This window comes from Brassica oleracea, unplaced genomic scaffold (assembly GCF_000695525.1).
Source record: "Brassica oleracea var. oleracea cultivar TO1000 unplaced genomic scaffold, BOL UnpScaffold00766, whole genome shotgun sequence".
NCBI classification, from domain to species: Eukaryota; Viridiplantae; Streptophyta; class Magnoliopsida; order Brassicales; family Brassicaceae; genus Brassica; species Brassica oleracea.
The window spans coordinates 82,630-100,205 of NW_013617450.1; the positions used below are offsets into that span (position 1 = coordinate 82,630).

At 35.1% G+C, this 17,576-nt stretch overlaps 2 protein-coding genes, 1 long non-coding RNA gene and 1 pseudogene across 3 annotated transcripts; 3 read left to right on the forward strand and 1 right to left on the reverse strand.

Annotated features, from left to right (window-relative positions):
- The window catches only part of LOC106320032, a 15,050-nt pseudogene extending 5,616 nt beyond the window's left edge, over nucleotides 1-9,434 (forward strand).
- A 2,478-nt stretch (nucleotides 9,435-11,912) lies between these two features.
- LOC106320031 lies at nucleotides 11,913-12,983 on the reverse strand. Its single transcript, XR_001265677.1, has 3 exons — nucleotides 12,877-12,983; nucleotides 12,284-12,500; nucleotides 11,913-12,169 (listed from the first exon to the last, which is right to left on the reverse strand). It is a non-coding gene; the product is annotated as an uncharacterized LOC106320031 (long non-coding RNA).
- Nucleotides 12,984-14,034: 1,051 nt separating this feature from the next.
- Nucleotides 14,035-15,486, forward strand: LOC106320034 (probable ribosome-binding factor A, chloroplastic). Its single transcript, XM_013758405.1, has 3 exons — nucleotides 14,035-14,441; nucleotides 14,534-14,707; nucleotides 14,958-15,486. The coding sequence occupies exons 1-3, from the start codon at nucleotides 14,100-14,102 to the stop codon at nucleotides 15,087-15,089; spliced, it is 648 nt and encodes a 215-aa protein (XP_013613859.1). The 5' UTR covers nucleotides 14,035-14,099; the 3' UTR covers nucleotides 15,090-15,486.
- A 150-nt stretch (nucleotides 15,487-15,636) lies between these two features.
- Nucleotides 15,637-16,934, forward strand: LOC106320035 (V-type proton ATPase subunit c1-like). The gene is made up of 3 exons (XM_013758406.1): nucleotides 15,637-15,878; nucleotides 16,193-16,478; nucleotides 16,555-16,934. Exons 1-3 carry the CDS (start codon nucleotides 15,803-15,805, stop codon nucleotides 16,685-16,687), a joined length of 495 nt encoding a protein of 164 aa, XP_013613860.1. The 5' UTR covers nucleotides 15,637-15,802; the 3' UTR covers nucleotides 16,688-16,934.
- Nucleotides 16,935-17,576: the final 642 nt, after the last annotated feature.

A 17,576-nucleotide genomic window follows, 5' to 3' on the forward strand; every position in this document is an offset into this window, starting at 1 on the left:
GTTCTCTAATGGACCGCTACCATAAAAGATATCATTGCGATCAAAGGAACAATACTTATTTTTGATCGAAAACTGAAATCCTTCCAAATCCAAACAAGGAATGGAAATAATATTCCTACTTATAGCAGGTACATAGTAGCAATTCTTACGGTCTAAAACCAAGCCTGAAGGTAAAGACAAGTGAAATGTTCCCACAGCTAATGCAACAACTCTTGCTCTATTTCCCACTCGTAGGTCCACTTGACCTTTCTCCAAAATTCTACTGTTGCTTAGGCCATTCATATTCGTACAAATATGAGCACCACAGCCGGTATCCAATACCCATGAAGTAGAACCAGAAGTAGTAAAATTTACTTCTATAACATAAATACCCCTAGACGATGTCTCAAAAGTATTTTTCTTTTTCAGATCTTCCAAGTAGGGTTTAGACTCTTGTTTGAGAACAATTCTCGGGTTTCGATACCATTAGAGGAAATTTGATCCATTCAATTTGTCCTTCTTAAGGGCATATTGGAATGAAAATGGGTTGTGAGGAGTTAACATTGCTGGAATAGAAGAATAGCGAATATTAATATGATGTTCAGGAATTAGAGAAATTTCAACAATTAAGAAAACTCATATTATATTCAAATAGTTTCCTCAAATGAATATAATAATCCAAGATCCATATTTCACTAAAATTCGAGTGAGCTTTGGCTCATCGCCCGAATGTTTAGCTATTTAGGTAAGCAAAATATAATTCTTGGTTGTCAGACGACATCTTATGTCTTATCTAACCTATGTCTCTAAGCCCAAAACCGTTTTGATAGCCTAGTCAAGTAAACCAGTCTTATATTCATATGGTAACCGTTACCATCTACCTCACTTATGTAATTGCAGACACTTTGCTTTGGCAAGCCCATCTTACAGAGAAACAAGCCTTGATAGTTGATAAGATTGGGTAGACATCAAAAGTACTTGAAATTAATTGAGGAACAAATTTTAATTCAATTTGAACTTATATTTAAATTTTATATCCAATATAAATATAAATATAACTAATACATATCTTAATATAAATATAAATATAACTAATACATATCTTATATGTATTTTAATTGAATTATAAATAATTAAATTAGTTTAATCTAATTAAAATAATTAATTATTTATATATTTGATTTTAGAATTTAATCTAATTAAAATCTAATCAAACGACCAAACCAATTGGACCAAACCAATTGTATTAAACCAATCAAACAAAACACTTGATTCAATCGGTTTAATTAGTCACGAATACATTATATCTAAATATTTAAAAGATGCAGTCAAACATTACGATAATGCGTGATGTCTAGTAATTAAATATCATACGATAATCAAGTAAACAATATATTATATCAACTATGTATATATTAGTTGCTTAATAATCTGAAGAGTATAATTATCTCGAACATGCGTATATTGACTTTCCCAAAGTTCAATTTTCCTTCATACGCAAATCAATAATTCAGATTACATGAATTCATCTACTAAAATATATGAACCAAACTAAACTTAAACTCATAATCCAATTACGATTAAGAATAATTCATATAAAGTTCAGCAGTTTCGTATATTTAACATATACTCACTTATTCAGATTCAGTTTCAGTATAAAACAAGTAGGCTCTGATACCATTGTTGGAATTCATACCGGTTTATAACGATTTATAAATCAACCAATAAATTCATATGCCTAGAATCTCATGCAAATACTGAAAATAAATCTAGATCTTATGGTTCCGAATATACCTGGTTATTCGCAGCGAAAAGATGAATAAACCAAATCGAGATGTCCAGCACTCCAAACGTCGTGCCTCTACCGGTATCCACACGCACACAAACAGGATAAGAACGGGATGCTAGTGCCGTCGAGATCAAATCTCAGACAAACCTTTTGTCTCTTAGTTTTTAGGGTTTCACGTGAGATCGCTGCACTCAACAATAGTCACATCCTCCTTTTTTTTATAATCATCATTATAAACATAATTAGGTTAATGTGGACTAAGCCCATATCCTTATTATTAAGGGGAGTGCACACACGTTCATTAACGTGTACGTATGTCATATATTTATATTATATACACTAGAGGATTTTTCGGGCTACTCCCGGATTCTTTCCTATAATATTAATTGAATTTGTGTGTTTTTATTTTAAAAATGAACAAATATAATATATACTGGAATTGGTTTATTGAAAATATAAAAATGGTATCTTCTATAAAACTGGTCTATAATTATAAAAATATATGCATATTTAAAACTATCAGAATTTTTTGTGTGTTTTATTGGAATTATAGTAAATCATTAGCTTTATTAAAAATGGTATCTTAGTTCTAATAGATATGTGCCTCCAAGTAATCAGTAACATTAGGCTGGGACGATGGAACTAATATGAAGACAAAAGTGAAACTGGAATTTAGATTTAATATAGGTGTAGAAATCTAAAGAAAAAACAATGATAAAATAGTTTAAAATGTAAATGAATCTGCGTATTAAGTCTTTTGAGAAAGAGAATAATAATTCGAATGACGCATGAATTAGAATCAATATGTGCTGCATGGTTTTGCATGATCTCTTATTTTCCTTTTGAAATGCTTAATGTGATCAATTGATTTGTTGAAGTAGAAATTTGTCGCTGGTGATGAACGGAGTAGTAGTTTGCCTGAAAAATATTGGATATTATTGTTATGTTGATAAAAAAATTTATATCTGTATTATTTTTTGATGTGTTTAGTAAAATTATTTACCTTGGAAAAGTTTAGGAATTATGCTTGTGATGATTACAACTTTAAATTTCCTATCCTTCTTGCATTGTAGGAAGCTAAAATCTGCTGCTTGCTTGTCGCACAGTATGAGTTTAACAATTGTCGACCTGAGATAGAGATGTATGTATGAAGATAATTATTATTTCGTTTTAACTATTGTGTTAGACTTACATGTTCATCCGTAGACCAATCGTGGCATCAATATTGAGTTCTGGGTGGTTCGGTTTTATTTTTTGTATTATGACTATCTGCCCGACGATATCTGCACATTGATTTTAGAATAAACATCCATGTTTGTTTAATTAATAATGGAATGACTCACTGATCTGGTAAGTATGTGGGTGTAATGGCTAACCGCAATAGATTTCTTCAATTCTGAGGAACTAAAGTGTGAACTGGAAATATCGGACAGTCGAGTGTAACGTTCAATACTATTGTCTTTTGGTCGATCTGAATGTAATACGGCAGTTGGGTGAGTTTCCGATTTCGTGGATTATTTATGACGGAAAATCCCGAAAACTCGTATACATCTCCTTCAGCTAAGTTTGTTGGATCATTCGGCTGAATGTTTCCGGTGAGCCGACCTTCTAATAGTTGTCCCTGAGTGTGAACAAATTTTGTTGTGGCGAATCAATTAAGTAAAAAGTGAGTAGTTTAAATAAAATATGGTGAATTGGAAAATACATATAAATATTAGTTTAAAAAGGCTTACGTGGTGGTCGTAGCACAGGAAGCCGATGGAAGTTTGAGTATTATCTGTTTGGTGGTTTATGATGTCCCAAACATTTCTTATACATACTGTGATAGGACACACTGAAATCCCTTCCTGAAGTTGGTGGATTCTTTGAGGAATGTGTTGAATGTGAATGTGGCTAATTTTCTTAAGTTTCGCAAGCGCCTATATCTCTATTATTTATCACCGTGAATGATAAGACATGCGATTTTAATTAAAAATGTTATTTAGAACTTTACAAACAAAACTATAAATTGTAATAAGATACATAAATTTTCAACAATAATTATTACACACAGGGATGTATTTTAAAAATCAACATTTTGGGTCATACGGAATACATAATAGCCGGACATTTAAAATATGTTTTCCCTCACAAATTAATGCTATCAAAACAAACGTATAATTTGTATTACTGAAATGTTTTTTTCCTGAGCATTGTCTTTAACTTAACCAAAAAAGTACTTAAACAGCAGAAAATTTTAAAAAACCAACTCAGTACTTAAACTGCATCTGTGAGCAGAGGCTCTAATTCTCACATGTTGGGCGTTTAACTGTCTCTGGATCAGAACTGCTACACGCCCGCTTACTCCCCTCATCTGCAGTGTCTCCACCGCCTTTATGAGGTTCACAGACGGCGTCTCCAGACTGCGTTGCTCCCTCGGACATTGCAGCGAGTATTACTATTTCCTGTATGTATATTCTAAAATAATATATTCTGTTAATTTTTTTATGTTTAATAGTGTCTGAAATATTTACAATAAAAAATATGGTTTAATTGGATTGGATATTCCAATTGCTTGATCAAAAAGAAGATTAAACACCTTTAAAAACCAAAAAAAAAATGCTGGATCCTTGACAAAAGATAAAAATTCTGAGAGAAAGAGTCTGGAGATTATATAGTTACCTGCAGTTTCTATGGGTTGATCTTTGGGTGGATTATTCATTTCGTTGAAACAATGATCTTTCAACCACCTATTATCAATGAGATATATGTCTTTCACTTTCTTGTTCAAGAAGGAAAAGCCATAAAAAGTTAAAGAGAGATTTGTACGGCAAAGAGATCAAAACAGCTAAGTTGAAACCAATATACACAATAATAAATTAAATGAGAATGGCAAATATTAGTTGGACAATACCTGTTTGAAGTAGAAGTGAATTCGAGAAGCGTTGGGCTGAGGGAGGCGTTGAAGAGTAGTTAGGTTAAGGGTTTTTTATTTCTAAGCATAAGAATATATGATACATGTGAATGTGAATGTGAATGTGGCTAATTTTCTTAAGTTTCGCAAGCGCCTATATCTCTATTATTTATCACCGTGAATGTGGCACATTTCCAAAATTTCATAAATGTGTACAATTGATTTCAGGAATATAGAATCCTGATAAGAATTCACGGCATAATTGATTTTAAAAAATATAGAAAATCAATCTGTTTGTTATTTTGCTCATATATGTAAAAGTCAACAAAGATTATAAGAAACAATAGATATTATAAGAAAGATAGTTCAAATTATTGAAATGCAAAGTCTGAAGTTGAAAAAACTGAACATTGTCTTTAACTTAACCAAAAAAGTACTTAAACAGCAGAAAATTTTAAAAAACCAACTCAGTACTTAAACTGCATCTGTGAGCAGAGGCTCTAATTCTCACATCTTGGGCGTTTAGCTGTCTCTGGATCAGCACTGCTACACGCCCGCTTACTCTCCTCATCTGCAGTGTCTCCACCGCCTTTATGAGGTTCACAGACGGCGTCTCCAGACTGCGTTGCTCCCTCGGACATTGCAGCAATGTCATTTCCAACTGAAACTTCCGTGGGTGATGGTGTGTCTAGAGAGAGGATCTTGGTGACAGTTATCGCTCGAGTATTGCCTGAGAAATTGTGGTCAGTAACTTTCACACAGAACTTATGTGTCTGTCCGATGGTGCTGATTAGAGCTTCCGGGACAGGCACCTCATGATCAGCTCCTTCGCTTTTATTAGCCTTACATTCAAGTTTAATAGTGTCAGTTTAAATAACTTGGGAGTTAAGCAACGGAAAAATTTAAAAAATCATTTGAGATTATAAACTGGTGCTAGTTACCTCAAAGTAGCTGCTCGGATGCATGCCTCCCAGTCAACTCCCGACCAGCATCTCCAAGTAAGACAAAGAAAGCTTGTTCACTGTTGTCATAAACAGAAATCTTAGCCCGATACCTGTTGTGAAAGAATAAGAAACTAACGTCAAAAATTCAAAAATTGAAAATTAATACTATTGAAACCATAACTGCATATTAAGGCGAGGTAACATACTCTGGAACGCCAGTTGTGTTAACCTTCTGACATTTTGTGTTTGTACAAATCAACGAACTTGGGCCGTTGGTAGCCTTAGAATGGCACCCACTGCATGCAATGTAGTACCAAGGAGAGCCATGAACAACATCATCAATAGTAGCCGTGCACTCAAAAAAGGCACCCTGCGAAAGTTCATAAGCATGAGATTAAAATATATCAGTGTTTAAAAAGAGTAAGTAATACAGCTTTACTTTTCCCTTTGCAGATTCCTGAGTCATATAGGAGAATATTTCTGCTATAGACAGTGTCTCACGCTTCGTGATGACGTCTGCGCAAACTTGATTAGCAATCTCTGGGTTAGAGCCCAGCCTGAAACAAAATAAAAAGTAGTGCGTCAGTCAATCACTGCTATAAGTGTAAGTCTACACATCAGATGAATCTGTATAGAAGAGATGCTTAAGACGAATATACATACCAGGTGAAATAATCCCTGGTTGGTTGGACATCATAGTCCATGAAGACCCGTGTGGGGGACATAGAGGATAGGGCAAGGGTTCCTGTTCAATAATGTAAGAATCATTAAAAAGGATTGAGTGGAAATTAGCAACCATTGATAAAGAAGCAAACATTTTAAGGATAGTAAATAATTACCTCCGAGACGTTTAGTGTTAACAGTTGTGACCAAAAGCACTGTCGGAATGTTTTCACAGGAGTTGAATTTCCTGCAAAAGTCTGTTGCAGCCTGGTCCCAAAGGTAGAGCTTCAGCACAGGTCCACTGCAAAAATAAACTCATAGGTATTTAAGAACTACCGGGAGATGATTACTTGAAATAAAAGAACACACTTACTCATGCGACTGCACATGAATCACAATATGCCGAGTGGTAGCAATCTTAACATCGTCAAGGCTGGGACGCTCAATAAGAGTCTGTCCATCGACCAGCTTCATGTGGCCAATAACATCTATAACATTTACACGAAGAGTTAGTTATATGGCTAATAAAACTTTAGAAACCAAATATTTGAACTACTTATTTAACCCTTAAAATATAGATTTCTTTACCTAAGCAAGAGGCTAGACTAAAAACTACAGACAAAGTAATGTAACTGAGAGATGATTTCTAAAACTAATATGCTTACCGTAGAGGTCACCTTTGAGATCACAGTTGGCTTCAAAATCTTCGTGTGAAGTTGGCTTCAAAATCTTCATGTGAATGAAACCTGAAACGGTCTTCATCAAAAGAGATGGGAATCTCGTGAAGAACCGACATTTCAGAGTTCCATGCGAAAGACACGGTTGCGACATGATCAGCAACCCGATACACCGGTTTGTTTTTCGATCCGTAGAAATTGATGAGCATGTAAACTGATCCGCGTTTCATATCTGGCAAGTACTTCTTAATTAGCCCCGGTGGGATGAATCCTTGAATAACAGTTCCCTGAAATAACAAATCACGAAAGGAGAATGAAACCTCAGAACAAAAAAGATACGAAACAAACACATATAAACGAACCAACTTCAGAATTAAAACAGACACGAAACAAAACACTACTTTAACTAATTAATCAAGCGTATGAGAGACGTCTAAGATAACCATCGACAGATACGAAACAAAACACTACTTTAACTAATTAATCAAGCGTATGAGAGACGTCTAAGATAACCATCGACAGATACGAAACAAAACACTACTTTAACTAATTAATCAAGCGTATGAGAGACGTCTAAGATAACCATCGACAGATACGAAACAAAACACTACTTTAACTAATTAATCAAGCGTATGAGAGACGTCTAAGATAACCATCGACAGATACGAAACAAAACACTACTTTAACTAATTAATCAAGCGTATGAGAGACGTCTAAGATAACCATCGACAGATACGAAACAAAACACTACTTTAACTAATTAATCAAGCGTATGAGAGACGTCTAAGATAACCATCGACAGATACGAAACAAAACACTACTTTAACTAATTAATCAAGCGTATAATAGAGGACTTAAAAACCTGAGAACTAAAACAAATACGAAACAAACACATAGATACGAAACAACTTCGGAATTAAAACAGATGCGAAACAAAACACTAATTTAACTAATGAAACTAATGAATCAAGCGTATAACAGACGTCTAAAATAATCATCGATAGATACGAAACAAAACACTAACTAATGAAACTAATGAATCAAGCGTATAACAGACGTTTAAAATAACAATCGACAGACGTCTAAAATAACAATCGAAACCCTAGCCTATCAAAAACTCTTGGGAAGATAGATCTCACGATCTGGAAACTATCATTGAAGAATCGGCTAACCTGTTCGTCGATGAGGAGCATTTCGAGGCCAATCAGTGTCTTCTTCACCGGGTTCGGAGCCTCCCAGAAATGGATGAGTCGGAAGCGTAGTTGAGCTTCATGGGGACCTAGAGAGACATCCTTGAAGGACATGAATTGTTCATCAGAGTCGGAGGAGACATGCGACTTCCCATTTCGCTTCATCGCCATGGATCGAGTTTCGGGTGGTTCTAGGGTTTTGGTGTGAATATAAAAAGATCAATATATAAAGAAGGATGAAGAAGGGGAGGTGAAACGAAATCATAAAAGAGGTATTCATTGTGTTGGTTTTGCTCGATTAAATCTCGGCTTCTCGGCTCTGCGATCGGAGAAAACGAAAACGTAAACATAGAGCCGATGAAAAGACGAAGAGGCAGAGACGATAAGCGTCGACGAAGACTCCGAGGTTTCTTTTGTGTTCATGGTTCGACACAAAACTCTAATAAAGCCCAATAACCTCAACGGATGAAGCCCACCACGATCGAACAAAACAACACCGCGAGCGTCTGACGTGTAAAAAAGCTTGTCTTTGATTGGTTCGAATATAAACGCTGACGTGGCACGCTCCATGCACTCCTTATTCGGCTTTTAGTAGTGTTAGATTATATAATATAACATATAAAACCCAAATATATTTATAGTTACGATCCAGTTTGTTTAGGTGTGTGACCCTGTAGGATCATATAATATTAGTAATGAATTCTCAATTCATAAATTATAAGCGGTTTCTAGCAAAACATTATAACCACCTACTATTATACGATTGTCAATCTCGACACTACGACTTTAACAAGAGTAAGTACAAATGATTTTAGTACATTCCCAACAATGAAGACAAACTTGGGGTGGATGTTATCATCATTGGCCAACGCATGACAATCTCAGCCTCCCTTCTAGGGCATGCTCTCTCTCTCTCTCTAGAGATCCATTTTAGAAAAATCATGAATTGTGACATATTTGAGAATAACCATGAACTGTGACATATTTGAGAATAACCATGAACTGGCCCGCAAGCTAGAGTGGAAATGTCCCGCTTTACACATATTTTGTTGTAGAAAATTGGAAAGAAAACCTTTTGAAGTCAAGGTTTTTTTTAAACATATAATGATATGAGGATTGTGTACTGACAGATCTAGGAGGCCTGGAGGGTCTCTAAGAGGACCAAAAGGAGTAGACACATCAGAATATTTAATCGAGAACAGCAAATGCACCTGTGTTGGCGTACAAAAGAAAGGTGGTCAAAACGGAGGCTATGTTCTGAACACCAAGACCCACAAGAATTTTTGGCTCTTGGCATGATCCTAGTCAGTTTTATCATACTTACACCTAGCTAAAAAGACGAACAAAAAAATATGAAGTTTACCAGTCATCTGCACTTGTTTCTTTCATGATCTTCAAATTCTGGCAATGAAGTGTTGTTTTTAAATGTTGTTTTCCCTCCTCCGACCACAAAATGGGGGTAAAATCTGTAAATATGGAACACATAATCAGTTGACACCAATCTGAATAAACGGATGTAAGAAACTAGAGTGTCATGTCATGACTCTGGCATTAAACAACAGGGTAAGGCTACATATTAGTGCGGACTGCAGACTCATACTAACATACGCTAAACACTCCAACTCAGAAAATATTGGCCATGCAAAATGACAAACGGAAAGTCATTTCATGCACATTTTAAAAGATATCCGATAAAAAAATGTTACTCTTTTTGTTTTGTGTATCTTTTTTCTAGAGCATCATCAGTTACTGTGCCCTGTCCACCGAAGGCTTTGGGTTATGCTTTCGGCAGCTTTTGCAATGCCAACTTCTGTAGGTCAAACAGCAAAAGTTTTATATGTGCTTCTACTAATAGAACAAAGAACACTACTGATAGCAACACTGATATAATTCGGAATTGTCAATGAGTACATATATTGTAATAGACAACTAGATTTTGACCCGCGCATTTAAAGCACGGGATTTCTTTTATTGATTTTTTATTTATTTAGAAGTGTATTAAAATTTTAGTAGTGAATTTTTTTCGGCACCATACATTAAATATTAAAATCTTAGAAGCAAAATAAGTTCTTATAAATGTTATATCCTAAATCTATTATAACCGTAAAAGTTTAAATCTCCAAATAATAATTAAATTTGTGAGTAAAAACCGAAACCCTGTTTAACGATGATAGATATTTAGTTTTTGGGTTTGTAAAACCTAAAATTTCAACAGAAACTGTAAAATATTTTATTTATTGTTTTCTTAGGTCTAACTCGTGCCAAAACACGGAATCGTAATTTCAAACTAAATTTTTTCCTAGAATATGAACTTTTATTCATGAAAATTCATTATTGAAAAGGATAAATTACACCTGAGTTTATATATTTAATAGATTATTTTATCAGATAAAATTTTAAATGCAAGATCATAATATTTTAAAAATGTCATTTTAACCCGTACCAAAATAAAATATCAGAATATTTTTATTGAACATATTTCAAAATGTTGTTATTGATTTATTAAGTTGTGTGAATTTAATGAAATGAAATTTATCCTATTTAGGTAAGATTTAAGTTTTTGATAAGTTGATAAATATTTTTTATTTCATCAATTATACAAAATAAACATAATTCAAATGAATACGTATATGTAATAACTATGAATTAGATTAACACTACATGGAATTAATTATATAAAATTTCCTGACCCGTTATACAAAATACATTATAAAATAGTATAAAATCAATATGATATATATAATATTTTCAAAAGTAACAATAGAATGATTGTTACTACTGCATTTTGGTCGACGTGTGGAAATGGAACCACATGCTCATATAGCTAAATTTGTAGAGCATACAATATTCAAACTCTTGTTCAATTTTAGACTATTTAAGATTTAATATATTGACAATTACTTATTTATTTATTTTTTAATGTTTCATCTTAAGATTTTTCTACTATATCTTAATATGACAGAATTATTCTTAATTACATATGATAATTTAAAACTAAATTTAATAGCATTTTTTGTGAAATAACATCTAATATCATTGATATATTGAATAATGCTTATATTTTAATAATATAGATAAATTATTTTATTATAACTAATGACGCAAATCTTATATTATAATAAAGTTTCTGCACGCTTGGATTTATATACAATGGCATCACTTTAAGTTATCCCTGTTTAAACTTGTTTATGGTACCATGAAATTAATTTGATTTACAAATGAAGTGATCCCACTTTAAGTCATCCCTATTTTATTTTCGGATTTTGAAGCCATAAGTATATTTGAATTTTTGTTAAAAAATGCGTAATTAAAATGTGTATCCAAACTCGAATCCGAACCGAATCCACAATGATTCAAACCACATACAAACCAAAATTTGTCAATATTCGAATAAGATTTAAATTTCTAACTCTAAAAATCTGAAATCCAAATAAATCAACTGATATTACTACCTAGTAATATATGTACCACCAAAACATTTCAAATAGCTATTAACACATCGTCTCTACCGATAAGATTAGAGAAACCAAGTGATATCCTCAAAACAATGAATATGATTGGGTTAGACTTCAGAGCCTTTTACCTTTTTCTAAAATCTCCAAAATTTATTTTTTCAATCAGATTTTTAAAGTTTAAAAATCCTCAAAGTTCTCCTAAAATTTCTCACATCCCACTTTTTGTTATTTTCATTTGTTACGTTAGTTTTTTCTTAAAACCCTTTTCATTATTACACAAAGCTTTAAAAGTTTTAACAGCAACTTCTTGTAAAAACCACAGCCATGACAGTTCAAACCAATCACGTGATTTCATCCAACTAAGACATCTGTTACTACACTCTTTCATATAACTATAGAGCACCTTGTTTATTACTTGGATACAGCAGTATCAGTTGTATGAAAACAGTCGTACATTGTGAGGCTACCAAGGTCAACCGTAGTACACTCCACTCTTTTATTATACCCATCACCATCATTGAGCAACTAAACTGTATACTCAGAAACCATTAATCCTTCTCCAATCTACTGCTTTGAATCCTGATATAATTATTTAAAGAAGAGATTTCACCAGAGACACCAAAGGAAACGAAATAACTTCGGAGAGGTAATACTATGGTATAAGAAGATCAAAACTTATACAAAAAAACCAACCTCCTAGTCTTCCAACCACATTCAGACTCCCTATACGCTATTGACTCCGACCTCAAACCTTTAAGGATAATAAAGGCATGACAAAGATCCTATATTAAATTTCCAATCTTTTCTTATCCCACCATTAGAAACCTCAACTCCATAGATTATTCTTCACAACTTCGTCTTGGAGATCTTTTTTCCTTGTCCAAAAACTCCTAATACGATCTTGAGAATCCTGAAACCCAAAATTAACACCCACATAATCTTTAGTTCAACCACTCATTGCTGTCTTCAGATTATAATTGCATCTACCCTTAAGACTCCCGAGTTGCATAACCATATTAGTTCCTATTCTCAAAATCTAAAAATCTACACCATATATAAAGATACCAAAAATTCTAACACAGGTTCCTTAACTTTTGTCGAATCACTTTAAGCCAATTATAGAGTTTGTGGATTTCGATAATCCTCTATTAATCGCAAAGATCTTAATCATAGATTTCATCAAAAACCTGGAGACATCGCCATGATATATATTCCCTTTTTGAAACACTATGGTGTGGTATTGAGATCTATTAATCTCAGTACTCTCAATAGAACAACATCAGTACCTTAGTTGTCGCCCCTAAGAAATGACTGAATACATTCTCAAAACCACCGATTTGCAGATCTGTGCAGATTCTCCGTTGCAAAACCTTAGAGCAACTCCAATGGTTAGAGCCCATTATGGATTCTAATGAATAATTTAATAGTTAATTTTGTGATTTGAGAAGTTTATAACCTTTGTTAGTGTAATTAAATTTCTCATGGTCCAATGGGATAACCTCTTTAAGGTTCTTAATTTTTTATTTTTATAATTGAATTATTAAATTTAAACTTTACAAAACTTATAAATTATTGGATTTCATAAAATTTAGACAAATATGACATAGAAACATATTAAAAAAACTCAGTATACCATATATACATAACTCAATATACCATATATACAATTACACAAACTCAGTATACCATATATACAATTAAGTACTTTAGAATTCAAAAACATTCCTGATCAAATCCAATCACACCATTGTTCATGTTCCCACCATTGTTCATGTAATCAAACTCATTGTCTATATCATCAATGTCATCTTCCTCTTCATCATTCTCAACCCTTGCACTAAGGACAAGCTTGATTGCCTTCTCTTCTTTCGTACTCATAGCAAGGTCTACAAACAGGGAAAGCACATTCGTTACACACCATGAATGTGTAATGACCCCAACCCCAAACTATCCCCAAAGGCCACATTTGGTTTCTTTAAAAAGAGAGAGAGAGAGAGAAAGAGAGAGAGAGAGAGCTCACCAGGAGTCCTCGCCGGAGCCACCGCACGCCAGGACGTCGTCAAGCTCGTCATCACCATCAACCGCAGCTCGAGGTAACCGGAAACCGCCATGTTTTGAGTTATGTTTCGGTCGTTTTAGTAAATCGGTCATAACTTTCTAACCGTAGTGAATCTCGTGCATCCAAGGCCATCATCGTGTTCCTCTCGTCAAGACGAAGCCGTAGACACCAACCGCGTCACGATCGGCTGATGAATCTTTGAAAGTGTTTTGTTCTATTGCCTTAAAGCTAAGTTTTTGAAAATTGAAATTGTATTGGTAATCCTGGTTTCAATTCAAACCGGCATCGGTTTACGTGGACTAAACTCTTCCACGTCACCGCTGATTATGCAAATTACAGATATACCCTCAGAAACATTTACAGTGGATATTGTTTGTCTCGTTACTACTTCCTTCTCCGACCGATAAACACTGAACAGAGGAGTTAAGAGGTTAAGGATCCACTGTGGCGATGGCTAACGTGTTCCACGCCCACCAGTCCCACTTATTCTTCCCTCTCAATCCTTCAATCTCCACCGTCCGTTCCAAGACGCAGACGTTCCACTTCCCGCAATCAACGGCTCCGGCTAACCTCCGTACGGACCTCTCCGTGCGCCAGAGGAGCGTGAAGTGTATGGCGAACCCGAGAAGAGTGAAGATGGTGGCTAAGCAGATAATGAGGGAGCTCTCCGACATGCTTCTCACAGACAATGTATTGCAACACGCCGTGTTGCCCGAAGCTGCACTTGGAGCCGACCGCTACCTCTCTTCTCTCACCACCATCAGTGATGTTGAGGTCTCCAATGATTTGCAGGTAAAGAAAACTTAATTCTCCACTCCTGATTAGAGATTTTACTTAAAGAGATATGTTACAAGCTGGAAATGGTTTGTTTGGGGGGTTTGTAGATTGTGAAAGTATATGTATCGGTGTTTGGGGATGATAGAGGGAAAGACGTTGCGATTGCGGGGTTGAAATCGAAAGCTAAATACGTTAGGAGTGAGCTTGGGAAGCGAATGAAGTTGAGATTGACGCCTGAGGTCAGGTTTATTGAGGATGAGTCCATGGAAAGAGGAAGCAGGGTAAGCCTTCTCATATATATATATCACTGAAACTAACTATGTTTCCTGCATTTTACGAGAGTTATACATAATCTCCAGATTGATCTCATTTATAGAACATATAGTCATCACGTAGTTGATTATACTTTGGATGTCTTCTTTGAAAAACTAGAACCGGATATTGCTAGTTTTTGCTATTCAGTCAAGTAGCTGTCTCATGTTTTGCCTGATTCTGCGTTTATAAAAAACTGAAATTTGGAGATTGTTTCAGGTAATCGCGATACTAGACAAAATAAAAGCTGAAAAGGGAAGCGAAGGGGAGCCAGAAACGTCTGATTCGCCAGAGGATGATCAAGATTGGGGAGTGGATGACCCCGACGAAGACATCATCTATGTAAAGTAAACGGTCGCAAACAGTTTTAGCTACCAAGCACAAGTGCATATTACTAAGAATTTCCCCTCATCATATTTTCAAATCATCTAAGAGAGATCATTGACATTGGTGCACCATCTGACTCTGCGGGTAATCTTTTCACATGTTTTGTGTGAAGTTTACTATAAGGAATATGTTGATGACTCGGAATTGAGAACTAGAGAAGACGAATACCGATATACATAGCTCACATGGCTCCTTCCTAGTATGGATCAGCTTCTTTGCTACCTGGATGGACTCAACTCTCTCCGAAGAAATGTTTTATTTCGGATATTTGGATGAATCAGTGTACCAATGTGGGTCATATAACTCATTAGCCCTCCTCTTTGTTGTTCTGATAGTAGAAGAAGTTAACCGATTTGAAATTCATTTTCTTTTGAAATTGAAATACCAAACAAAACCGGATTGGACACTTGTTTAGCTTTGATGCGAGTTGTTAACATATTGAACGTGGGCTTCACAACTAGGCCCAGGCCCAAGGATGTGGTCGTCTCTGTTGTTTAAAAGAACAAGCTACGTTGCTCCCTTCCACTCATCTGAAAGAAACAAAAAAAAAAACTAAATAAATAAAATAAGAAAAAACGCAGCGATATCCACGCTGCTCCATCTCTCTCTCGCCAGATATCAATCATCGACTCGTTCCTCAGATTTCAGATCCAAATCTACACACAAAAAGCTTCAACATGTCTACCTTCAGCGGCGATGAAACAGCTCCTTTCTTCGGCTTCCTCGGCGCCGCCGCCGCACTCGTCTTCTCCTGTAATTTCCTCTTTCTTCTCTCTTCGCATCATTTTGTTTTGCTTCGTTTCCATTTTATCTGCATCCTTGTTCGTGACCTTCATCCTGGAGATTTGCATAATTGCTTGAGAATCGCCTCGTAAACTACACTGATCGCTTATAGGATTCATTGACGAGGTTCAATCAATTGAATCTACGATTATATAAGATATGGTTTGGATTTGACCTGATATGAGATTCAATTCGATTTGGTTGTGCATATGAAGCTAAGGTAATTCGATCTGGAGAGATCTAATAAGGATTTGATTTGAATCTGTTGAAATTTCGTTGGATAGGTATGGGAGCTGCTTATGGAACGGCGAAGAGTGGTGTTGGTGTGGCTTCCATGGGAGTCATGAGGCCAGAGCTGGTGATGAAGTCCATTGTACCCGTTGTTATGGCTGGTGTGTTGGGTATTTACGGTTTGATTATTGCTGTTATCATCAGTACTGGTATTAACCCCAAGGCTAAGTCTTACTACCTCTTCGATGGTTACGCTCACCTCTCCTCCGGTCTTGCTTGTGGTCTTGCTGGTCTTTCCGCTGGAATAGCCATTGGTATTGTCGGAGATGCTGGTGTCAGGTTTGTCTGTTTTCCTAAAGCTTCACAATATATAACATTTGGTGCTTGACTTGTCTGTTTGCTATTCTTTTTTCAGGGCAAATGCTCAGCAGCCTAAGCTCTTTGTCGGGATGATTCTTATCCTTATCTTCGCAGAAGCGCTTGCTCTTTACGGGCTTATTGTAGGAATCATCCTCTCCTCTAGAGCTGGCCAGTCTAGAGCTGAATGAGAAAGTACCCCAAAGGTACTTCTTTTACTTTCTGTGTGCTTTATTTAGTATGTATCATCGAAAACTGGAACATTTACTGGATTCTTGGAACTTGGTTTCAGAAACAAAACCATCTATGGTTTATTTATTGTTTGGTTATGTAATAAAGAGCTCGGAGGAGCTTGATATGTTTTTTTTCTGTATTCTTGTATTGTCCTGAGGAAGTTAAAATACATTTATTTGTAAAGAAGTTTGCTTTCTGAAACCATCTTGCTCTCTCCCCTGGTGTTTGTTCCAACCTTGTTGTTGTGTTTTCTTGGTAAATTTTTTTATGTCATTATTTTCATTCATGTTTAAAGTTTCGTGACAAAAGTTAAAACAAAAAGAAATTTTGATTTGCCTTTTTGTTATCTGTTACACATAATTGTTTCTCTATGATTTGGCTTTTGATTATTTGCGTTTTGTATGCCAGGCCATGAATTTTTAATTAAATGTACAAACGTTTTACAAATATTTTTAACGTGAATAAAATTATAAAGTTTTCACAACCTTGTCATCACTAAATCACTATCGTGTATTGGCTGGCACCACTCCTAATCCTATTTCACTTACGGACCTAAAAGCTTGAATCGACATGCAAAACAGTTAGTACTTTACCATGTTTGAAACAATACTAGTAATAGTTTTACTTTTAGTTTACGATTAGAGTATTTGATTTTCGTTAGATTTCTTCTATTCGTGAGTTTAGGAGACTAGGACTTTGATTTGCAAGATTTATCACATGATATAAATTCGTCGTACTCTGACTTTCACAATAAATTTTGTACGTTTGCATAAACGTGCTTAGTTGTTTAAATACTTGGTTGAAGAGATGGCAGCAGCCATTTCATGCAGGGCCACAAACCAAGAC

Coding starts and splice junctions, on each gene's coding strand:
- LOC106320034 (XM_013758405.1), top strand. CDS start 14,100: ATGGCTAACGTGTTCCACGCCCACCAGTCCCACTTATTCTTCCCTCTC. Junction 14,442..14,533: donor AGGTCTCCAATGATTTGCAG/GTAAAGAAAACT, acceptor GGGGGTTTGTAG/ATTGTGAAAGTATATGTATC. Junction 14,708..14,957: donor CCATGGAAAGAGGAAGCAGG/GTAAGCCTTCTC, acceptor AGATTGTTTCAG/GTAATCGCGATACTAGACAA.
- LOC106320035 (XM_013758406.1), top strand. CDS start 15,803: ATGTCTACCTTCAGCGGCGATGAAACAGCTCCTTTCTTCGGCTTCCTC. Junction 15,879..16,192: donor CGCCGCACTCGTCTTCTCCT/GTAATTTCCTCT, acceptor TTCGTTGGATAG/GTATGGGAGCTGCTTATGGA. Junction 16,479..16,554: donor GTCGGAGATGCTGGTGTCAG/GTTTGTCTGTTT, acceptor TTCTTTTTTCAG/GGCAAATGCTCAGCAGCCTA.